The 25,734-nt window shown below is 36.9% G+C and overlaps 1 protein-coding gene across 4 annotated transcripts; it reads left to right on the plus strand.

Annotated features, from left to right (window-relative positions):
* The first annotated feature begins 3,440 nt into the window (after positions 1 to 3,440).
* On the plus strand, positions 3,441 to 25,734 carry LOC120958378 (neuronal growth regulator 1-like). Of its 4 annotated transcripts, none has more exons than XM_040381134.2 (9): positions 3,441 to 3,532; positions 4,172 to 4,543; positions 16,914 to 17,060; positions 17,171 to 17,541; positions 17,811 to 17,961; positions 18,993 to 19,147; positions 20,905 to 21,051; positions 21,382 to 21,835; positions 22,412 to 25,734. In XM_040381134.2, the coding sequence occupies exons 2-9, from the start codon at positions 4,456 to 4,458 to the stop codon at positions 22,606 to 22,608; spliced, it is 1,710 nt and encodes a 569-aa protein (XP_040237068.2). In that variant the 5' UTR covers positions 3,441 to 3,532; positions 4,172 to 4,455; the 3' UTR covers positions 22,609 to 25,734. The 4 variants fall into 4 exon arrangements, with proteins under 4 accessions (XP_040237068.2, XP_040237067.2, XP_040237070.2 ...); XM_040381133.2 differs by having other exon boundaries at positions 3,445 to 3,560; XM_040381136.2 differs by having other exon boundaries at positions 3,449 to 3,532; positions 4,298 to 4,543.

The raw sequence follows: 25,734 nt of genomic DNA on the forward strand, positions 1-25,734 counted from the left end.
AACAATAACGTGCAATAAAGGAATTACTAAATGTGAATCGCAGTAGAACATGTGTTTTGAATGGTTTGCAGTTGTTTGAAAAATGTTTGTCACACACGCACATGATAATTCAAAGAACCCTACGAAGTCATTATTATTCGTAAATGACACATCAAGAACGCATATTTTATAGGCATGCGTCGGGCTTTTCGTCAACATTTTTTTTGTGTGTGTGTTTCCGAAAGTTCCATTTCAGTCCTGAATTGTTTTCTATGCAAATAATACCTACATTCCGTGTTTGCGATATGTTACCCATGGCAATCGGAATAGTTGGTTGTTTGTTAGATTGTTAGATTGTTGTTATTTTTTTCACATACACATATACTGCTCTCTGTACGGCAAGGTACGACAAAGATTGGTGTATGAGTAATATCAAGTAGAAGTTGATTGAAATACGACTAATCTATGAAATATCAACACGTCCACTAGTGCAATAAAATTGAAAAAATATAAATAATATCACTTAATTCCTAAGCGATTTTACTATATAAAAAAACAAAAATAATGAATTTCATCATTATTACGACCGTATAAAACTTTATTGATACAGTTAAATCAATAAATCATAATAGATAAATGAATTAGTTCTAACATCCAAAACGGTCACTGCAGAGGTATATTTTAACGACAATATTTCTTGGTAGTTTTTATGCCTCTTATGATTTTTATAATATATAGTCATTTACTGCGCTTGTGACAGCAAACGTTTGCATAGGGAGACATTAAAAATCCTTTGTGTGAGTAATGTTTTATACCCGCAAAACATAAATATTAAAAAAGTGTACACTTTTTTATGCTTGAGAAGTTGAGAAGCTTTCACTTCATGCAACCTGGCTGGGGTCCCCATTTTCTTGCGTGTTCACTTTTCATAAAGAACCTTGCTACCCTTTTCGAAACATTAAAAAGGACTCGTCACGTCATTCGCCCTAGTCACAAATGGGGCCTTTTTCGACCTTCGAGTGCGCTAGTAATTAAGCATTTATTATCCTTCCGGAAACTGTATGTGTTTGTGTACATCTACTAACTCCTTGATGTTGCAGAGCAACAAACAAGCAAAACTTCTCTGCAACAGCACGTACACAACTTTCTTCCTTAAACGCATTAATAATCACCTTCTTAAAAGAAATCGAATTACCAGGAAAGGAAATATCTCGATTCGTTTAATGTTTCCTCATTATTCACCAGCCACCGTCTGGCTGGGTTGCTTATCAACGGCGTATTTATATATCTTTTAATGTAACCACGTCCTGTATGGTACGAAGGATATGGAGGCTACGTTTCCAACCCTCCGTTGTGTACTGTTGGCAACCCACGCCGACCTGCCAGCCGTCCTAAACCACCGTCACTTTACGCTTACCATATGCTAATCAATGCCTTGGCAAACGTGCTGGGTTACTATTTGTTTGTCCCTTTGGCGTAACGTCACGTGTCGCTGTTCATTGAAGGTCGTGGTGAGTTGCAACTATTGCCCGCGGTAAGGATAGCACCTAGCGGATCTGGAGGGCACTAGAGTGAGTGTGCGGTGGACGTGGCTGCCTAGAGACCCGCGTTCGCATGGAAGGTAAAAGATGGGAAAAACGCAAAACAAAACAAAACAAACGCCCGTTGGCTGGATTTGTTTATCCTGTTGGTGGTCGCACGTAGATCGGTTGAGCTGATGATTAGATTTTGGAACAACGTCAACGGTCATTGTGCGAAACGTTTCGGAAAATTGCTTCTCTACATGTGCCAGATTGAACCGGCAGCATTTCAGAAAGGGGGTGTTTTGTTATCATACGAACGACGCTATCATATGCACAACGTCGACGCGTGGTATAGAGTGGAACAAGATAACGCAATAGTATGTTATAGATGGTAGATCACCCTAGCAGCAGCGTGTACTTCAATTGCCTTTACGCGGTTTTTTTGGTCGGTGTAAATGTTTGGATCGAGTTTACGATTTTAAATTGTATGGGAACTATTTGCACCATGGTTTTCCCAAATGACGTTTTATTTATAGCTTGTTACATTTCGTTGAGTATTTTACATCTGTAAAAAACGTTCTAAAAAGAATTGGGGAATCTCATAGTTATAACAGAATGAAGTCATCATCCATTCAACATAAATAAGCATGTTTTATGTTCGAATCGGCTTGAAGCTAATCACGAATGTATTCATATTTTTCACTTTCGATGATGTCACATTGTATGCTACATTTTTTATTATTTTTTTTACCACATTTCTAAATGTAAATGCTGATACCTAGAATCGATAAAATATCAGACACATTGCTTTTGGATAAGTAGTCACCTGAAAATATTTCGTGCTTATTATTAAATTATTTTAAAAGAGCAAATTAATGATCATTTAACATGAATTTTAAAAATCCATTTGATTGGAAATCGATTATTTTTTCTTGGTAAATTGAATTTAATGCATTTAATTTTTCTTCAAATCGTATAAGCCGCACATTATATGGAGACTTAAGTGTTCATTTGAGTTAATCTTATAATTCGTTAGGATATCATTGGTGCTCGATTTTATTTATACGGATTCCAAAAACGTTTTAGGATTTCCAATTAAACTGTGTTTTGTAAAAAACAACAAGATCCATTCCTTGTAAAAATGTTTTCATACATTCCACTCCAATGTTGCATGTTCATTTCGGTTGAATTCATCTTCGGTAGTCACGCGAAGGAAGAGTTCATTCGTCGGAAAGTTTCGGCAATTTGTGTCTTGGATGCAGGGTTTTAGATTTCGTCACCACTCGGATTTCGATTTAATTTTTGCAAGATCCTAAGCATTTTAGGTAGCGCTGATGTTCGGTGTATAAAACAGGCTAATTTAGTTTTCAAAAGATTGTATTTATTGTTTATCTTTAAAAAAACTAGTGGTTAAAAAAAATCATAATAATAAATAGATCATGAACAATGTGGGTGTTCGTATTGCATTAAAGCAATAAATAGGTATTGTTCACACAACACGGATCGGACCGTATTGATACAAAAATTGTATTAATGAGCTTATGAAGACATAGGATGTTTAAAATAGTTATATCAAGGAACTTTGACTATAGTCAAAGTATAGTTCATAACAATCTTTTTAAAGTTCCATCTACAGTATCAAAAAAAAAGTTCAACCACATATTTTTTTATCCATTTTTATCCATAATAATGTCAATAACATCAGTATCATGGCATGTCGTTATTTTATCCTTGAAAATATAACAGATATATCATTTACATTCTAAATTTTCATTACAATACCAACATTTTGATTTATTACAGTCAAATGAAGCCAACAGGCCCAAAGTATTTGTAACAATAAACAAGCCCATGCTTCATTCAAAATCGCACTGAGCACCCCTGTAATTTTCACAGGACAACCATGCACAAACAAGCTTCAGTTTTCCAGTATGACGAGAGCGTTACCGGCTGCCGGTTGTTCAGTCGTGTAGCAGCGCGCAACTATGTGTAGTGTACTTGGAAAACATCAAGATACGCTGAACGACTTTGTACGAAAGCGTGAAATTGCAAAATAAGGTTTATCGGTTTAGTTTTAATTTCCTTTTGGATTATATACCATCCTAATAATTGTGCTGGTGTTATTGAAGATTGTGTCTGTATGGTTTTGTGGAAACTGCTTGTTATACATTAAAACGTTTTAATTTTATGTGAGGGAATAGTTCAAACTACGATCGTTAACAGTGATATTCGAAACCTGGGAGAAATTTGAGACTCCCCAACAACAACCTCGTATAAATCTTACCGACACATAGTGGAAACTGTTGCTGGCTAGCACTTTTACTCAATTTAGTGATTAACTACTGCAAATGATTACCAAATCACGGATGCAACAAGGGGTTTGAAGTGTATTATATCTTCATAAAAAAAACATGTATTATGTGTGATTGAAAACGTCAACTAAGCCGTTTTGTAAGTGGAGCAGTTGCATATGCTGAAATGTGAATATGTAGTTTTAAATTGAGCGAATTGATTGCCACCTTGTGAAAGGATGTGAAACAGAATGTATAACAATTGATATTATAATTGAAAAGATTTATAGAAATCAAAGTGAATATAAAGTCTGACATTTATTACTTAAGTTTTGTGTTAGATCGAGTGTGTAATTTTTCTCCCTTAAAATATTTCAGCATTTAATACAATATCCAAGCAATGAAATTAATCCGACAACAACAAAAGTTTATATTGAATTGTGACAAACTGCCATCTTCAAGTGATATATTTATATTACATTTATTTTAAATGGTCCCAAATAGGAATTGAAAGTGAGAAAGTTTCTACAAAGTTTCTGTGCTAAAATATTGCTGTATTAAAATAAGTTCAAGTGCAATTTAAACAATCCTTCACCCCAAAATCACACCAATTCCGTTACGACCCGAGCAGGTCCAAACAGGAACACAACATTTGGATTTAAATGGATACCGCTAAAAAAACAGGAAGGAAACATAGCACAATGACATCGGCAATGTTTTTCATTGCTGTGGTGCTGTCTTTAGTTAAAGGTAAGTACATGCACATTATTCCAAATCTGGTTTATGATTCCAACTTTTTCATTAAGCTGGTACCACTCATCTACTTTAATAGGTATAGCATCCGATATTCTACTGATAGATCATTATGCAGAGTGTGCATGTATGATTTTAAGAAGGAAACCTAATGAGTACCGCAGTTTATTTATAAAAGATGCCATAATTGTTGATTTTTTGTCTTTTGTTTGATAATGTGTTAAACAAATCATTTCCAGATTATAATTTTAGCACAGAATGCGCATGACTAAACGGATAACATTCTTAATCGAATCGAACAGTTTTCTCGTAGCAAGAACTAGTCTATTGTGTTGCGTGGCATAGAAGAAGAAAAATAAAATGAAAATGAAAAATATTAATCAGTACTATAATAAGAAGAAAAATAAGAAGAAAAATAAGACGTATAAGAAAAATAAAATTAAAAAGAACTTAGGCAGACTGATAATTTGCAGTCGTAGGCGCAACCAATACATCATGCACAAGTATAATTACAAAGAAATACATTCTTGGATTTTAAGAAATATTTATATTTTGGTACTGAGATCAATAGTAATAAAACTACTGCTAGGTATTTTGAAAATAAAAAAAAACTTATAAATAAAAATAATTGTTATATTTATCTGTATAAGATACAGATGAGAATTGTTCAAGATAAAGACAAATTAATTGTAATATTAAGGACAAAATTAATTATAGCATGAAATAATCCATCAGTTTTCCCTTTCAAACTGGTTCTTTTAAAAAAAAGCTTTGTAGATCATGTTCTATCAAAATCTTATCCGTTCTTAGCTTTCAATTGCTTTAGAAGAAGCAATTACGAAAGTTTACTCTCAGTAGTACACTACTTGTCGTCAGATCAAAGCACTTGAGGGATAATCGTTTTCCGAAACCCATTAATCATAATTTTATCCGCTGGATTTGGATCTTCTTTTGAATGTCTCAACCGTTCGAAAAGAATGGCTGCACGGATACAAAAATCACAACCTTTTTCTCACTGATTTGCCACGCTATCAATTTTGTCGCTTTGCCATTTTATAACTTTGTGTGCTTTACTCGTCCGAAAACGGTAATCTGTGGTGCTGCGCTACCCTACATGGCATGCCCTTTCGACCATCGAGCGTCGAGTGTTCGCACACCACCTAGCTGCTAGGCTACAGCTTGTGGGATTGAATTCAATAATCTCTATAAAGAACTTTAAAAAGAACAACATGCTGTTTCTCGCTGTCCTCTTTGAATGACGGTCCTCTGTCAGAAAGGTGGAGGAAAGGTATCGAAATAAAGGGATGGGCGAAATCATTGTGGAAAAAATATACAACTTTTCCGAGCTCGATTTGTACGTGATTCTTTTGAACACACACACATAAACACAAACCGTGTCGGTAAAATTTCGAAAGCTACACTTTCTTATAACGAAACTTATTGATGTTCGCTATGAAGAGAAGAAAAAAAAATCTCTAGGGATTGTAAAGAATGGTCCCTTCTGTATAGCAATCAGTGGAAAAGGTGTAACTGATATCAAATTCTTAGCCATCTACAAGCTTGGAAACATGAGATTTTTTGTCCTCAATTCGGTCTTACCCGAGGATACCGATAAAGATAAAACCATGCGACCGATTTGCTGATCTTTCAGATTTGACACGCCACTGAAACTCTCGAATTTCAGCATGCTAACTGTCAAAAAACCGAATCTTGGTTACATTATTTCTATTTTCAGGGGTTTTTTGCTGCTGCATTCACCACCGAACCAAAAATCAATGTAACAAAACCGATACCGTTGTAATGGGAAGCCCAATTGAATTCTGGCCTAAATTTACAATAGTAGCTTTCTAAAACCAAAACCATCACGAAAATGTTATACGAACTTGTTAAAGAACCAGTTAGACCATTCAAGCACGATTTCAAAAATATATGAATTTGAAGAAAACGATGTAGACTGGATGTTTTTTTTATTAATATCTTTTCCTGCTGAGTATTGTCTCACTTTTGTAAACGGCAATATGAATCCTGTGGATCAAACTGCTATAAGAGTTGATTATTATAAAAAGTAGTATTAATAGATAAGAAAGTACTGGAGTTCCGAATAAAATCCAAAACAAAACTTTTTAACTTCAACCAAAATATATGCTATTCTTTCAATCGCTCACAGTGGTACAAAGTTGCCAACTGAAACATATTTGGGGTTTCTTTTCGTTTTGCACTTTGAAATGTGCTTGACAAGGGTAATTGATTCAATTTATATTAATTAACACTTGCTTAAGACTTCTCTGCAGAAGTTAGACATCACATCGCCACGCCATTGCAAATTGATGATCCTTTATTATTCCTCTCATCATTCTAGTGGATTTTATATCTTTTTCATACTGTTTGTTGAGATCAGTCAGCACACAACAGCACACAGTAAATGCCCTTACTGTGTCCGTTGACTGTAAATAATGGTTTTGGAATGGTCACATCGGTTTAAGACCAACCTGAGAACCAATTCAGAAATGCTGGACTAATGATACTCAAAATCTTCTTTTAACAAAAAATCGATTATGACAAGTATTGAACCAGTTGCAGCATGTAATATACATAAAAAATCGCAACTTCCCCTTTACAATACTCTTTTCCTGGGAGAGTCAGGCTTTCCGAATTCCCTTTACTTTTTACTTTGACGTGATCGATACAATTTAGAAATCATCATCATTACCACTGAATGTTGTCTACCCATTACGGTTCTTCCTTTTCCAAAGGGATTTTTGATTCCCTAGTAAAATTACTCCTTAGGGAGTAGCAAGATGGGTTGTTAGTAAAATAGACCATATAACAAACTGAATAGAGGTCATTTTTATAGCTTTAGCAACCATGTTGGAACACGAAATTTAGCCAACCCTAGTTTGTAGGCATACCGAAACCAGACACAGGTAATTTATAGCTTCGAGTTTGTGACGCAAACGGTGTTTTGCAGTGTAACCGGCAGCTAAAACTGACCTTATAAACCAGCACCTATGATTTATGTAGTCAAATCAGTATATTTTATTTTATAATTGAAGCGCTTTCGTTTCATACTCCTGTGCACCTTTGGTTATCTATAACCGGTAGAAAAAGGATAAATATTGTTAATACCAACAAGCACAGTGTGAAGGTCTGCAGGAAATGCAATACAAAAAAACACACACATTTTATTGAACTTCGTTCAACAACAAGATTTATCATGTCCACTGAATATAAAAGGGACACACACACATATAGACAAATACACCATCATTGAAAACGAAAATAATCCTATTTATAAGGTTCTTTAGTACAGCTGTGACCACTACATGTGTTCGACATGGTCAACTTTCACGTGAAGAATGGACGCAATTGCAACCATATAAATGGAGTGTGTCGCTTGCGATCTCTAGGGCATACACAAAACGAGCGGGAACATACCCTACCGATGCTTTTTCCTTCGTGATGCTTTTTTTTCACAATCGCATAACAATTTTTCGAGAATGGACACAATTTTTCCTTCATTATTTTGCGGTTAGTAATGGCCGTTTGGAGAATTTCGTAGCATTCAGGTTAGTTTGACCGTTGAATATGAATATTTCAGCAGCAGAATTACATCGTTGTGTATTACGCAATACGTACCAAGGGTTTAATTTAACAAATGATTTAAAAAAGAATATTGGATCAAGCAAACACATTTGATGAGTTTGGAAACAGTAGCTCCCCAAGGTTAAGTTTGTGTGTGTTAGTTCACAGTTAGGATTGTATCTACTTCAAACACACGTGCGATGGGAAATAAAACACCACAAAAACGCTTTGATCAACCCTTTTTTCCCTGAGATTATCTCTGGCGGCATCAATCGCTTATATTGAGTGCACCAGATGTCAGGCAACATTCACGTCGCGGTAGGAAAAGTTTACTAGCGTCAATTAAAATAAATCTACATCCTACCCGGGATGCTTTTATTGCTCAGCCCGTCGCCAATGCGAAACACTAATTAAGACAACCATTCATATCTTCCATGCCGTGTCACTCTCTGTAGCTCTGTGTATGCGGGTGGAAGTGTTTCAACTTTTTCGTTTCAGTTCGATGGCATTGTTCGACTGGAAATGTTTCATTTTCTTCATTTCAACTCAGAACTCTAGGTATGCATCTGAAGTTTATGAAAGGCTACGGCATTCTTACGACGTCGAAACTTCTTCTTTCCGATGAGCTAGACAGTAATACGTGCTGTTTCGACGTCTCCAATTGAAGCCAGCCATGAGACACTACTATTCATTGATGGGACATAGAAGATTTACGTAAATAAATTTTAATTAGACGCTTACTATCCAGCCCTACTATCCAGCCCAGCAGAGCCAACGAGGCAGCGAAACCATTCAACAAACAGGCATTATCAATTAAAGCCCGCATAAGCATCGATACTCATTATGAGTTGTATAATTTAGTGCTCATTTAATTTAAAACACTGAAATGGACATAAATAATAGCGCCATGTTTTAAAGATTGTGTTATTCTTTTCATTTTAAAGCAAGTTTCATGCTTTAGCATGAAAAAAAATAATTTCATTAATTTTAGCTAAGAGTTATTATACGATTTGATTGCATAATTATTACAACGATGTAGTTGTAGTTTGTAACCAAGCGGTGCGACATAACTAACGAATAGCAATGTGCAAAAAAAAGCACTGGAACATATTACTCGCAGCGCTTTTGGCATTAATTATTTTATTATGTTTCAAACGCAGCTTACAGAACAACATTATGTTCTGCCTGTGTCTCGGAGGAAACGAAACATTACCATGCTACGATTGCCTATTTGGTCACGGTTCAGTGAAGTACCTCTCGCGTTGCCATTAGGATACGAAATGGATACACGTTGTAAATCATTCGCCGGCTGCACGTCCTGCCACTCTTTAATAGCTGCTAGAAGCATTCAGATCGAGGCGTTGTCACGTTGGATTGTTCACTGATAGGTTAAATGTGGAAGTACAAATGAGCCCCTCAGTTCGGCGCGGTTCCATGTGTTTCCTTTGTGAGTCGTTGACCTTTTATTCGTGTTAGCCGCAACAATGCGATACCCAGGGTGCGGATGGTAATTAACCGATATAAACCAATATGTTACCCAATATGCTAGGCGACCATTCTTACCGCAGCTGACTGTGCATTAGGGTAGGATTCAGCCTTAGTTATAGGTGTGTTTCTTCCCCCTGAAACATATTCTCGATGTGAAACAATGATTCATATTGGTAAAAAATTTAGCCGTGCGCTTTTCATTACATTCGGTTCACTGACATATACTTGTGGTTGCTTTTGACCAAACTTACCTGTAAAGAAAAATAAAACATTTACTGTTTTTGAGAGTGTTTACGGTCAACGTGTATTCAGATCGTTAGACAAGATTCATGACGTCTTCCATTTGGCTACGAGGACATGCCGGCTTTGTACAGGTTTTCGAGACTTATTCACTGCCACGCAGCCAAATAGTCAGTCCTTGCTACAGGGGGACGGTCCATATGAGGCTTGAAATCATGACGGACATGTTATTGATTTGTACCAGTTGACAACTGTACCATGGGACCGACCCTACAAGTTGCATGAATTAATCAGTTATTAATGGTATAGTGTATAATATACTCAGCTACTCTGAGCCAATCGACTGTTGATTCGTTAACTTTTACTTCAACATTGTAACTAAAATTTTAACTCCAGCTTAAATCCAATTCATTTTCAATGCCTTCTTTCTGTTTCAATCAAAGTATGTTTCACATCGCATGTGCCTTTAAAAGTCATTTGTATTAATATTTCCTCTTGCTAGCCGCAATTTACGGAGTCTCTGTTTGCTTACACCGTCTTAATTTCCTCCTGTTCAACTTGTCTAATGGAATCGAGGGGTCTCGTTTGGTGAAAGCGCCACAGCACGCTTCATATTTCCCTATCTGGTTGGGTTTTATTGAAACCGCTAAGTAAGCATCGTCCTACCTTCCGAGCAGTTAACATTGTACCAACTCATCGCCTCAACTGCACTGCTACCCAATGCACACACCGAGAGACTTTGTTCAAACAATCAAGCGATCCCGGATGCGCCGAGAACCCTCGTTTCAAAAGACCGTTTAATAAGACTCCGGGCGAGCCTGGGGCTATTGCATTTACGCTCATCCCTTCAGAAGGATGGAGAAAATGACTACTTGAAATCCGCCTGTCATCTGTCGCCCTTCCGTTAGGGACGGACACCTCTGCTAACACATCCTGCGTTTGAACTTGGGATTCTTTCAACGCATGTTAACGATTTCTCCATGAATCGCATAGCATCCCTGTTTGCCGATGCGAACTTACTCGAATAAATCGCAATTGTTTGTACTAATGATTATTCATAAAATTTTCATAATCCTCCACAACCTTTGCATACAAAAATGCATTGCAAATAGCGAGTCCCTCCACGATTACCATCTGCGGTGGTCGCAATCATACATTTACATTCGTGCTTAATTCCAACTTGTACCAGTATAATTGAAAAATGGTTCCAAGAAGCTGAAGTACAACTGAAACTTCATTTGATACAAAATGTTTTAATTTTAATTCATTTGTGTTGTTCCTCCAGAAAAACAGCAGTACGTATGTTAAACGAAACTATCACTGGCATAAATAATAACAACAAGCGCGAAAGGCAAGCCATTTTGTATACATAGCTAAATTGAAGCTCACGCAACTTAAGTAATTGAAAACTCAATTCCGTCAAGACTAATTCAATTTAATGTATCCCTTTTTATTAGATCCATTGCATAATAACTGTCGAATTTGAGCCGCATTTCCTAATAGATATGTCTGAAATTTATTGCCTGATGTGCCTGGATGCATCTTAAGCGGATATTAAGAATGTTCGTCGTTGGTTTGAAATCCCATAATTGGAAATTCATTCCCATGAAATTAAATTCCCGGCTCGAGCCCAGCCACCCCAGCTAACGGTAGAGTTCAAACAGGAGGGTTGACCAAAGGCTGATAAGGGCAGATGGTGAGACTACTACACCTTTTGTAACAGTGCGATCGCCACATAGAGAACACCGCGACCAGAAAGGGACACATGGTAGGAAGTGGAAAAATTTAATCGAACACGCTTGAGAGTTATTTCACCGAATAATTAAGAACAGTGTTGAAAATCTCACATATCAATTTGCTGATTGTACTATCCCTTTTGTTTGCAGAAATTTTCATTACCACTAAGGCGCTTATAAATGAGTTCCTTTTAGTTAAATATAGATAGAACGCTCTTACATGCCACGATATTTTTTTATGATACATACGATTCTATCATCTCGGAGTTGTAGTACGACAGAAGTAATAGCAAAACGCCTACCTGATTCGTTAATGGATGTTCCCGCTGTGCTGACAAAACTGTCGAGCTATTGGTGAGTTCTCCCCGTAGATAGGCTTTTCTCAGCTTTCAATTAATGGCTTATTTTAAGTAGCGCCCGTAACATTAAAAATAAAAAGGTGAAAACGCTTCCCTCGACGTCATTCGCTAAGTACCGATACCAACCGGCCATTAAATCCCTTCCAATAATAAATCTTTCTCTTATTGGGAGGGACAATCTTTTGAAAGCTTTCGTTTTTGTAGATTATATTTGCTAAAGTGAAAAACTGATGGGCCAAGTGGTTATTTATGTTCGAAGGCAAGATAGTCCTTAATTGACCTTAAACAAAATTTGTGGTTGTAAATGTTTCTTTGAAAACTTTATTTAAAGAAAAAATTAAAGTTACAAAAACCGTCTGGACTTTTAACTAGTTAAATCACAAGACCAAGCACAAGTAATAAAAATAACTTTCTTTAAGAGAAAGTGCGATATAAAATATATTAAATAATTGATTTAGTTCAGTTTTGGATTGGCTCCGGAATAAATTAAAAAATAAGTAGTAATATAAAATATACTAAATGACCATCCATTCATACCATGCGTTGTGTTTCATCAGTATCCATTTATTGTTGCAACAGCATACATTGTATTTGTTTATTTGTTTATTTGTGTGTATTGATTCCGCTTTTCCTAAATTTAAATCATCCCAGTTTTTGTTTACTTTATTACTATTTTTAGTTAAGCTTCCCAAAAAGTAAACAGAACTAACATTGATTATCTTGGCCAGCGATGAAGTAAATTAGCATGCATGGTGTGTTCATACTTGCCACCATCACGATTGAGACATCGGTTAGCTCAAACAAACCCTCCACAATAGAGCTTGAATCAAGCATGCACCTGCGTATGCAGTGAAAGCCAGTCTCTTCAACAGTAAATGTGTCTTTAACTGTCACAGCGTGTCCTCTATACGCCCTTGGCACTTTGCTATCTTTTTATACAAATACTACATACCACACTTTACGACATAATCTAACATTATGGATCCCGCTACCAACAAGAGTAGGATGGAGCTTTTTAAGTGTATTTTATGGGAATGGTCGAAAAAGCTGGTGCCTGCTGCGCGCTAGGACTCATTGACACGTCCTGGATTGTGACGATACGCACAAGGGTAAACAGCTACACCGTTTTCGCCTTTTGATTCAACGAACGACTATCAGTGTTTTTGCGTGCGATCAATTTGAGCCCGAAAGTTACGGACTTTTCACTTTATCTTATCATGTGCCATTCTTCTTGCTGTTCCAGTTATTAGTGATATTGGTTTATTTAGGTGAAATAATACAAAAATATTGTAAACAGTAGTTTTAAATTCAAATATACATACATAAAACCCGTGTGTCCTATTTTAGTAGTATCGCAAAATTTCTAACATCCCAGATATTCATATTACTAGTTTCTATTTCTAGATTCCGCGAATTGATATGATTTTCATAGAAACTGGATCGTTTATTTGCTGCTATTAGTTTTCTACCCTCCTTCACAAAAACAGCTACCCAAATCGTCGATAGATGGCTCAGTGAATGAAGAGTGAAGAGGGTTCATTCGCCAAAAATGGTCTGGAAAATAATTTGCATAATTTTTTGAATGATGTGAAACACAGCAACTCAAATTCTGGACATTGAAAATTGTTGTTGGTTTTATGATTGTGATGAAAACGCTATCCTAATAGTAATAGCAAGCTGTTCCAGTTTTTGGGAGGGAATCATATTTAAAATACGCCATGCACAAGAACGCTTCACAAAAACTAAAGCTCATACAGATGTTTATATTCTCACCAAAATATTCTATAGTGTAAGAACTGATAGCTCTTGGGTTTGTTTCTAGGTGTTTTGGACTAATTACGATCGTTGCTCGATTTTCTTTGATTTTCTATTTTTGCCTTTTTTGCAATGAACTTCTTGAAGAAAAGGGAGTACTCTATATTACTATGAAGTGTACTTGAAGCCAGCCTCGTGGTACAGTTGCTAACACGACTTTTATGCCATATCATTTATGATTAAACAAAGATGAATTTTAAAATCGTTTTGTTTTATTTTTTTCTGTTTGTAATGGGTTATAGTACTTTTGATATTTAAAAAAAAAATCAATAATTAATAGCTGTTTTGATACAATATTTATGCTTCAGCTAAAAAAAATCAATCTTTCATGAGAAAATGAAAGCATTGAAATATTCACACACTAAAACACACAAACAATAAGCTGTCAAATTAAAAACAATTACTTGCTCCAAATGTTCGTTTATAAAGTATCGCGAAATGCGTATAATGCTGTACTACTACAAGTAATACACCGAGTTGGTCATACATACACATGAAGTATATGTAAACTTAGAAAGAAGAAATATAAAAAAAAGCTTCCACAGATAAGAATTACTTCATCATAAGAAAATATCAAATCATTTCGATACGTTCGATCGAATAATTTTGTATTACTTCCATATTTGCTGTCTTTTGTAGAAAACATCTTTGATTTAAAACTATTATATCATTCAGATAAAATATGAACTAACTATTGGTAACTGTGATTATCATATTTGTTTATTTATTTACTTATGATTCAGTTTATTTAACGACTTTGGCCGTACTTGCACGACTTTGTCATGTTTTGTAGAGAAAAAAAGTTGTACCCTGAGGTTGATAAGGCATTCCTAAACGAACATTATTGCTCTTTCACATGAAATCATGCAAAGAGAAATGTATCAATTTCCACATAGCATAAAGAATATGTTTCTGATAGACGCGAGTAAACGTACGTTTTGTCATCTATGACATAAAGCTGATGTTCAGAATTTGATTGTTCACTTAAAGTCATTGAGGCACTTTTATGAACGTGAACAGACGTAGTTTCAAATATTATCTACCTTATGTACGTACCATGCACGACCGACGTTTGATTGTGCACCAAAACAAATTCTCAACAAGCATTAGCAAGACATGTTCTTCAATTATGCGGTACAGGGAAGCAATCATACTTCGAAAAGAACTATCTCCTGATTATTGGAAAATGCATGAACATCGATCTTTGGTATCGAAAAAAGAAAACAAGTTAGGGTAGCACAATACTGCTCACTATAATTGATAATCATATTTTCTATGGTGATTCGCATGATGTGATATGAGCTGCTGGGCTAGTGATGCAAAGTAAACTAGTGATGGAAAAAGTAGAGAATCGAAGTAATATGAATGGGGCTCCATGTTTCCAAACATCTTAAATAACCTTTCGAGAGCGATGATTGATGTGTGTGTAAAATACTCGCGAGTATTTTTCAAACCGAACTGCTTACCTGTGATATACGTTTTTTGTAATATTTATTGTTTAATTAGGTGTTGCTGGGGTAATATGCACCCTTGGGGCAAAACGCACCTTTCCTATTTTCGTATGAACCACGAGTTGTAGTCACGTAAAAAGTAGTCAGCAATCAAGAACGAACTAATATATGGCCGTTAATATACAAAACAATACAACAGCTCTACATGCACAGAAACACAAAATGTACACAAAACAAAAACTTCATCCGTTCCGGCAAGTTTCGATGCAATTGTGCTTGGCGTTTCGCCTAGGGATAAAAGTCCAAAAATCGTTGTTTTTTTATACGTAATACATAGAATTACCTTCTTCTTCTTCTATTTGACGTAACGTCCTAACGCGGAACTAACGTCCTAATGCCGGCCTACAAGGCTTTCGAGACTTAATTCATTACCACGCAGCTGGATAGTCAATACTTGCTGCGGAGGGACGGTCGATTCTAGGCTTGAACCGAAAACAGGTATGGTATTTAGTAACTAGAACGACTAAACCACTAAAGCCCTTCTCAACACGACCAGTCGTTGATTGTTATGAACACTTTTTACTAGAGTTTGCAGTTGTCCTGGTACGCAATAGATTGTTAAGAGGAAAATAAAAGGAACAGAGTGTAGAGCGAGTGAGGGAAAGAGAAAGAATAGAAAGAGATGGAAAATAAAATAATTTAAAAGAAAAGGGAGCGCCGGTCTGGTAGTACAGTCGTCAACTCGTACAACAGGCCTGTCATGGGTTCAAGCCCTGAATGGACCGTGTCTCCATACGTAGGACTGACTATCCTGCTATGCTAACCAATAAGTCACTGAAAGTCAATGCCCATTAGGGGTACAGGCAGACCTTGCTTAAACAGTTGTTATGCCAAAGAAGAAGACGAAAAAAGAGGAAAAAAGCAAAGAGCATTAAAGAAAAGTATTAAAAAAGAAAAAAAAACAGAAACATAAAATGAAAAAAGGAAAAAAAAGGTAAATTAAAAAATAGAGAAAAACGTGAAAAAAAGAAAAAGCAGGAAAAATAAGGACAATGAGATTTGTCACTTTTCAGGTTATTGTAACCTTTGCGGAAAGTCCAATCCCATGGACCAGTCGGACACCCGTTGTTCGTCATTCGCCGTCCAGCTCGTCTTCAGTGCCTTGCCGATGGTTTATTCTCCAGATTCCACCTAACTTGAAGAGTAGTGACGATTGTCCTGGCAGCGACTCAAATGGCTTCACAGGTGTTGCGATAGGCGCACATCTTCAATGTTGTCAACAGAAGCCACACTATCACACTATGCGTAAAGGGAACTGGACCATAGACCATACGGAGCTTAAATTGATGAAGGGCATGTTTTGAATGCAGTGCGAGTAGATGATTGTACCACGGGTCCCACATTGACACGAATATAGTGTTGATTCGTGTTTTGCATATTTCAATGCAGGTCTTTATAAAAGCTGGTACGTCTATTCTATGGAAATTTGGCTCTTTCTGAAAATTATTTGGTACAAATAAATATATAATAAGTATAAATAAAAAGTTCGATTTGATTGAGAATTGCAATAAAAGAATCAGAATAATCATAAGTCGCATTATATTTTTGAATTAAGTATGTTACGAATAAATAATAGTAAAACCGAATATACAATTTTTTATTTTAAAACACCCCATGAACTATATCTTTTTTGCAGAATCTATGGCTCTACCAAGTGGACACTTTCCAGACAGCAATTTCCTAGAGGAAGATAGATATTCACCAGGATTTCTCACACTAGGACAAAAGTACAGTATAGCGATTGGTTCTACAGTAGTGTTGCCGTGTAAAATTAATGAAACAGGTAAGCAAATATTATCCTTTTATTTTCAAAATCATAAGAAATAATCACACCCCAACTAAACACTCTGAAACACATTAATCTGGTTTGTTCTCCGACGTGTTGTGTTATAGAAAACTCTAGTCAATATGTGCTGGCATGGAAACGTGACATTGCCGTACTAACGGCTGGAAATGTGAAGGTTACCGTTAATCCGAGAATTCGCTTAATGCCAGTGCAAGCGCATACTGATCCACATGGATCGTTGTCAACCGGGTACAACTTAGAAATCCGAGACGTGCGCAATTCGGATGCTGGGGACTACATTTGTCAGATTGGTTCGATGGAACCGAAAGAAATTGTACATACACTTGAAATTTTAGTACCTCCAAAAATAGACTACATTTCACCATCGAACAAAATGGATATTCACAAAGGAGCACCGATACGCATGGAATGTCGAGCATCCGGCAATCCGACTCCAAAAATTGTGTGGTCCAGAAAGGTAAGAACTCTTTTGTTTATCTCTCTCTCATTAATTTTTATTACCATTGATATTGAAACAAACAACAACTTCTTAATGTAACAAACATAGTAACGATTACGAAGACACAAATAATGTGGCAGACCGCTATGCTTAATTCATTTGTTGAAAAAATAACTATTTTTTGTCAATTAATAACCATAATAAATTAAGTCATTTATAAAGACGAACCTCACGCACGTTTAAAGTCTATTTACAAGAAAAATTATCTTTCTTCATCTATTTTCTAGAATAACATGATGCCAAATGGAGAGGCAAACAAGACGGGCAACGTACTCGACATACTACATGCTAACCGACACAGCAGTGGTCATTACAAATGTACTGCAGATAATCGTGTCGGTCAACCGGATACCAGAGAGGTTTTCGTAAATGTTTTATGTAGGTATTCAAAACATCAGTTGAAAATTATATATAAACAGTTATGCAAGAATTATATTTCACAATATGAATCAAACGAGTTGTTCTTGCATCAAACTAATTCATTTAACATGCTTTCACTTGTATTTGATAAACGATAGAAACGAGCATAACATTATAAGAATGAAATGAAAAATAACACATCCCAGCACACAACACATACCAAATTCTAGTGAAATTTCCAGTTTTCATTTTAATGTGCTAACTTTCTCATCAGTTCTTTCGTGGAAATTTAGACAGTGCATACAATAGCACCCACACGACACTATTTCAGTGTCGTGTAGTACGAAATGGGAGTACCCAATCACATGCTACGTGCCATTACTTATTCAGAGTATGTCCATTTATCGCCAAAGTCCAGCACGACTGTGGGACGTCATCTGTCGTTTCTGTATCCGATTTCCCTCTTGCATATCAGCTCATCCCAAACTTACCAAGCGACTGGTATGCGGACAACATGAGCCCTTTTGTACGGGATAACAGCATTGCTGGAAAAGTTTACGTGTATCAACGCACCGTATTCCTCGTGTGTGCTGTGAACTGTACGATGCCGGGATGCAAATTCATCTCTCGGAACGAAACAATCTCAAAACTTCGTTTCCGGTACCTCATCTACGCAGGGCTTTAGCGCACATGAGTATGCATGCTTGTGAAAATGGTAATGGAGGGAGAGTCACAATTGCAAGTGAAAAGCAAGGCAAAATGCAATTAAAACCAATAGCCGAGCCTAGCTACTGCAGCATAATAGCATCACACTCATTAGACAATTTCAAAATTAAGGACACGGTTTGGTGGCGTACACTTTTTATACGATGCATGGAACAATAGCGCAGCAATCGAATTTTAGTTTTTTTTTTTTCATTCATTTGCACCCAACAGTTACTGAGCACACGAACGAACAATATATCGCAATTTTTTCCTAACAATGTTGGGCAAAAATGTATTTCTTTCCCATAAGCAAATTTACCATGCCAGATTTATTATCTTTATAGATCCTCCAGAAATTGAAGTGGAACAACCAACTGTGCATAGTGGAATCGGTCACGAGGCTCAGCTGGTGTGTATCGTTCATGGAGAGCCTACGCCAAGTGTGGTCTGGTATCAAGACACTACTCAACTCGGAATAACAGAGCAGTTCTCACAACAGGTGCGTTTCAGCAAGCTACACATGTAGCATTATGGTGTGCGAACATATGATAGTAAGAATAGTTACTGCATCGACAACGCCTGCTTACGAGGAATTTGGGTGCAACGAATGTCATGCAAGTACTGACGGTGATATAATTTTGTATTAGTCTTTGGACCATGGGGGTGGTAAAGTTTATATACTCAACGTAACTAGGTTCAGTTTGGTTTATCTTCCACGTTAATAGAAATCTTCAAATTGCGACTAAATTGACTTTTGGTTGCACTTTTGTGCATTTGTGTAGACATTTACTTATAAAGCCAGGAATTAAATACAAATTTGAGGGCACAATTGATCATCCCGTTTAACATTGTTGGAACTGGCAATTTGGCTGAAATTTGATGATTATTGTTGAATTTGAGACTCTCTTTCCTTTTCTTTTTAAAGCAATAATTATTAATAAACACATTTGGCAGCATTTGTTACAAACATCCTATTATACGAAAATACCTTATTGAATATTATCACACACATTTTTAATCACATATTTTTCCCGAAAGACGCATACAGCAATAGGCGAAAATAATGCAAGCAACATATGTCTTCCTTGCTTCGTGGCGTTTTACAACTCTATCATCTAGCGCACATCATTTAAACAAAGCTAAAAAAAACTTTAATAATAATACCCTCCAAACCAACCTCCCATCGTGGCATACCGGATTTCAGACACTCACAAGAATAATGTCAGTTACCCATGTGTCGCCGGGTAAATTAAAACTTTCAATTTAATTTACTCGTTTGCGAGAAAAGTCATGGTGGCGGCGTGCGGAAAGCAAAAGTTCCAACTCAACGATATCGTAGCACGACTCGCGCGACAAATGAGTGGAGGTTTTATTATAATAATTCATTTTGAAACAGAAATTGAAACCACCACCATTTTCCTGCATGAGCTTACCAGCCAACCGTCTAAAAGGGAGGCAATACACTTCTTACACAGACGCTCAGGCGTGCTAAGCATAAAGATAGCATGATAGCGCACACACCCTGTCAAGAACGTCATGTTGTTCTATCGCTTCTCATGCTGTGAGATGGCAGTGTTTGCCATCACTCGAAACGTTGCCATACAGTGTAGAAAAGAGGCTCGAGCCCTTTCTCCATTTATTCGTCTTGGGCTCTTACATGATGTGCGAAGGTGGTTTGATGTATGAAATGTAGGTTGCTCATAAATACTTGGTCCTTAAAAATGATTAAGTGGTTTCCGTATCGGAAAGCGAAATAGAAAAAAATATATTTGTTTACAAACCAGCATAGTATAATTATAGTGACTTTTATTTAAAGACACACCACTATCGATCGATTGCACATTATTAGTAACTTGGAATCTAGCGTATCTTTGAAGTCTCACATTTTCATTACATGTGTCTGATTGCCTGTTTAAGCCAGCGAGTGTCATTCGGATTCAGAATGATATTACAGTAAAATCAATGTGTCTAATGACTGAGAAGGTTTTTACTCTCGTGCAATTGGAATTGCCAGTCCAGTGCAATCACTAGACAGCCCTCAGATCTTACTCGCTTTATAGAATGCCACTACGTAACAGATAAAACGCATAAAACGGAAACGAATCTCAGTGCGGTATTTCGCAATCAGCAAATATGGTGTCACCCATTCGACAAAAATCGCTCACGTTACACTTATTTCTGCAAGCATTGCATGTTTCCTGATTTTTAATCCTACTTCTTCTAATGATTCTCGTACTCTCTATCTTTTGCGCACAGAATCGGGGCAACAAGTACAGTCTCGTTATTCGTAATGTTACATACTCAGATATTGGGAACTACACTTGTCAGGCATCGAACGCTCTTGGCAAAGACCGTGGCACGCTGTCCCTCAGCGGATTGCCAACGCTATGTTACTTTGACTCGGTAAGTACCACACGAAAGGTCGTACGATTTTTTTTTTCAATAAACTCGACGAACGAAAACGGCACTCGCTGTAAATTCGTTGCTCCTAAATTATATTAAATTTTTTTAATAGCAGCATTCCCCAATTCCCAGCAACACTTAGGTTTAATTCATTCTTATGTCAGCGCTTGCTACGCGTCTCGCATGACTTAAGACACGGCGCCAGTAAAACCAATCCAATTATTTTTCTTTTCAAACGTAAACATTCTACCTAAATTATGCACAACCTGTCCCAGTTATTGTCTACAGTATAGTCTAGAAATGTTTGGTGAAAAATCATATTTATTGCAGCCAACACTCAGCAGCTATCGAGATCAGTACAACATCTCCTGGACTGTACAAAGCTACTCGCCAATCCGTGAATATCGTCTGTTCTTCCGGCTTGCCTCGAAAAGCATGCATCTTTTGCACCACGAGAACCCCCTTGACAATCACATCTACAGTGATCGACCGGCAACAAACAGCCACCTGTACAGCAGCCCATTCAGCGGCAGCGTCAGTGCCCACGGTGGCGACCAGTGGGAAAACGTTGTCATACCGGAGATGAATGATTACGGTGCACCCAATCACTTCTACAATATGGTGCCTCCGTACGCCACGTACCAACCCACTATTCGGCATCGGATGAGCTTTCAGCTGAAGAATCTCAAACCAGCTAGCAACTATGAAGCACGGGTACAGGCGCGGAACGATCATGGTTGGAACAAGCTGTCGAGTATATTTCACTTCTCCACTCGTTCGGAAGGTAAGTCTAGCAGCAGGGTGTGGGGATGGGGAAGGGTAGGTGAGGGGCGGTATGGGTGGCTGAAACTTTTCCGGCAAGAAATTAGTGAATCTCATTATTTCGATTCCTTTTTGGGCTGGTGTGAGGGCACTAGAGAATAAATTTTACCTGTTCATTCAAATCATTGCCAAAAGCAAACGTTTGCCAAACGACGTTAGGAGAAAAAAGTACTTTCATACCTCGTTTGGTGTTTTTTTTTTGTTTTACACGACTTTTTTATGTACTTTCATGGCAATGCTGTCGTTTACATACCTGTTAACTTTACATGCAAATCGGCATTGCATTTGTTCCATCATGTGAGTTCCATATAGTATAATCCTTCTGCTCTAAGCGTATGTTTTCGAAGTAATTATTCGCTTATAACACGGCGTGGTCGTTGTCAGTAAAACCAACATAATGCAAAAAACACATCCAAACCACGAAATTACTTCCATTAATTACATGATTTGTTCTCACATTTTGTTTCTACGTTCTTCTTCTAAATCCCCACATGGTTTGGGGTGTTTTTTTTTTTCTTGCACTTTCCCACTTGCTTAGATATGGAACTGGAGCCATCCGCACAACCTGCCGTCCACGGTGCCGGGCTGCTAGATAAGGGACTGCTGAGCAGCAGCGATGCTAGTACGATCACAGGCACTCATTTCCATAAATCATGGACACTTTCCATTTTCATCGTATTAATTACCACACACCTACTGCCGTCGTTGTATCACGCTGCCTTATCGGTGGTATGATTTGCGTATCTTCCACTTTCCATTCCAATGAATCATTGAAAACTCGCTACATGGATTCGCATGTACGCCGAGCATCGTCACTTCCGTTTCGCCGTACTACTACACCGTCGGAGCCACCAAAAATCCACCGAATTTCCTCACCGGGGCACTGTGTGTTATGGAACCGCAGGTATGGAAACATATTATCAACAGCAACCACTAATTTATGGGCAACAGAATATTCAAGCATGCAATCGACGATACTCAATTTCAATTTGCCATTAATCTAGTAAATTAAGTTCAGTTCATACACAGCACGTACTCCCAGACCTTATCATGAGTTATGGACAAATGAGACAGTTGTTTCGATTACGATGTCAACAAAATTGCATACTAAGAAGTTTAAGGCACAACCATTTGGTGCTCTTACAATAATGTTTCATATATTTCGGAACAGAATGAGCGCCGCCACTATGTTCGCTGTTTTTTTTGTTGGTTTATTTGATCATTGTTCCACTGCCGTGTTTATCGATACAATCACCATCAAACATAGATGCTTACTTCAATTGACAAGGAATTTTTATATTTCTAAAATGAAACACAATAGATTTTCATATGCAGTTAGGTAAATGATGTAGATAATTACTTTTGCCATGAAAATAACTACCCAATATTTTGACTAAAGCTTAGTTTAAGGACATAAAGAAACGAACAACGCTCTAGCTGAAGCCACAAAAATTTATTACAACAAATGGCAATAGTATGGAAGTGCTTGACATGGTTAGTGTAATATATTAAATGCATTTACAATAAGGGTCTCTACGAAACTGTGCGGCTAGAGAAAATGGGAAAATATACGAACGCGATACCAAAGAGTTAACGTTCTAGCTTATAACAATCTTCCCTCAAATCTTGTAAGTGTATTAAACAGAATTGATCCTAAAGTATTTTATGCTCGTCAGCTTGATAATGTACATTTATCATTCGTCACATCACTTCCATTACACGCTAGAACCACTGTCTTTACCAATCATGAAAACAAACTTAAATGATGTTACATATACCATTGGAAACACAGATACTTTCAAAGACGTGTAGTTAGCCGATCTCGTCATACCAATGTGGGACGTAACAACATACCCTTTTTGTGGGTTCAAATCAGGAAAGGAAACCGAATACTGATATTCCTGACCACTGACCACCCTGTTATCAGAAGGTAAACACATATGGCTAAGATCAGGCCTAGATCAAAGACGGTTGTTGCGCCAAACACCAGATGCATGCAATGTACTTGCGCTCCAGACATTGCACAGAAATACAATTGACATAATCATTTTATTATCCTGAAATAATCCAGCTAGAAGATAGAACTTCATATACAAAAACTCAAACCTTCAGAAACATGTGTAAATAGAGCTTTTTGCAACGTATATTCCTTCCACGTTACAGTTGCAATCAAGGTAACTGCACTGAAACTGTCAGCCCAAACACAAGATTCTACAATCTTTACAGCAACTGAAAATAACCGACTATTGCATCATCATACGCACAAAAGACGATATGTGAGAAAGCAATTTCGTTCTCATGTAAAAATAATTTATGTTATGGGACCACTAAGGAGAGATCAATTACAGCTATCACAAAGGATAGGTAAAGCTATGCTACAAAATAAGAACGAACAAAAGCAAAACAAATCAAAACCATGTTAACATTCCAGCAAAAATAATGCATATTTACTCTAACAAAGAAAATAATGAAACAAAAATATGATAAACAATTTTGAGAACATTGCCGTATTTATTTTATTATGTTTTACATTCAAACAATAAAGACGCAAAGATAGCATTGACACAGAATAAAATACAACTCGCCTAAGTAGTATGTTAGCAAATATTCCTTTTGATTTGTATTTGACTGCAACTTTGACTGCAAGATTTGAGCTTATACATATTTAATTACCAAACATATTGCCGAACAAAATTTTGAAAAACATGCAGTTTTTTCTAACCAGAAAAACAAAAAACTTCCATTAAACTTTGTTTTTCAAGCTTTGTGTGCCTGGCGTATGCTACACAGTACGTTTTGAAGAATTTATTCAACTCTTATGAGAGTTGCATACTACATAGCTTAACATCACGCCCCAATCTGGAGTAGATTATAACCTGGGTCAAGCCGCAAAACCCAGCATTTTACTGTTCAACAACGGTTCGCTACCGGATTTCCAGAATCAACCACTTAACGGCAGTGCAGATAATTCCTCTCAAGTCAAGCTTGTTTTCATCCTGTATACTTAATGATTGACGAGATGTATATTAAACGACGTCTAAAGTAAAACTTTTTGAAAGCGTGCTTTACACGTTTCATGCTATAATCATTCAAACAATATAACCCCAGCAGAACATTTTTACCCGTTTGTTTGCTGACCCACTTTGCTGACAAACCGCGAAACTCACCTGACTGCGACGAACGAAAGCTCTTTGTCGAGTTGTTTTGAACATTATCATAGATGAAAACGGTAGACTCGTGCGCTTGCACAAGCCGAGCGGCTTCTTCAAATATGAGACGTGCCATATCATTTTGAACACAAGCCAAAAGCATCGTAAGGGTAGTTGTGTGAACATAAACGATTGCACAAATTGTGTAAAAGGCACTGTAAAAATCTTCTAGTTTTATAGTAATATAAACGTTATCTGTATGTGTGCATGTACAATTGCATGCATACAAAGCACCGATTGCGCAAAGGAGAAAAATCTTAATTCTATCCCATTACATTTGCTGCATGGATTCATTTCAACCAAAATTATGAAATTTCGAAAAAGCTTGAAATTATCATATCTAAAAAAATCAGACCTAAAACAAAAAAGACAAAAGATCTGGGGTAAGCACCATGTAAACATAGAAGATGATTAAAGATGAAACTATTATTTATTTCATCATTATCGGATGAACAAAACCCTAGTAATAGAATCATTCACGGACGAGCTATGTAAAACCACAAACGTTATGTGTCCCAAACAGTACAACAACGAATAATTGCACTGATTGTGAAAATGTAGTTATACAAAAGAAGCATCCAATTGATCCAAAGGTACGATATACAATACAGTAACAACGAAAAAAACTGAAATACAGTTCAATGAAATGAAT

The sequence above is a fragment of the Anopheles coluzzii genome, chromosome 3, assembly GCF_943734685.1.
Source record: "Anopheles coluzzii chromosome 3, AcolN3, whole genome shotgun sequence".
Lineage (NCBI taxonomy): Eukaryota > Metazoa > Arthropoda > Insecta > Diptera > Culicidae > Anopheles > Anopheles coluzzii.

Bases quoted from the DNA above. Each gene is read 5' to 3' on its own strand.
- LOC120958378 (XM_040381134.2), top strand. From the start codon at position 4,456: ATGGATACCGCTAAAAAAACAGGAAGGAAACATAGCACAATGACATCG. The intron at 4,544-16,913 runs GTAAGTACATGC...TCTTTTTTGCAG, and splicing joins GGTGCTGTCTTTAGTTAAAG to AATCTATGGCTCTACCAAGT. The intron at 17,061-17,170 runs GTAAGCAAATAT...GTTGTGTTATAG, and splicing joins GTGTAAAATTAATGAAACAG to AAAACTCTAGTCAATATGTG.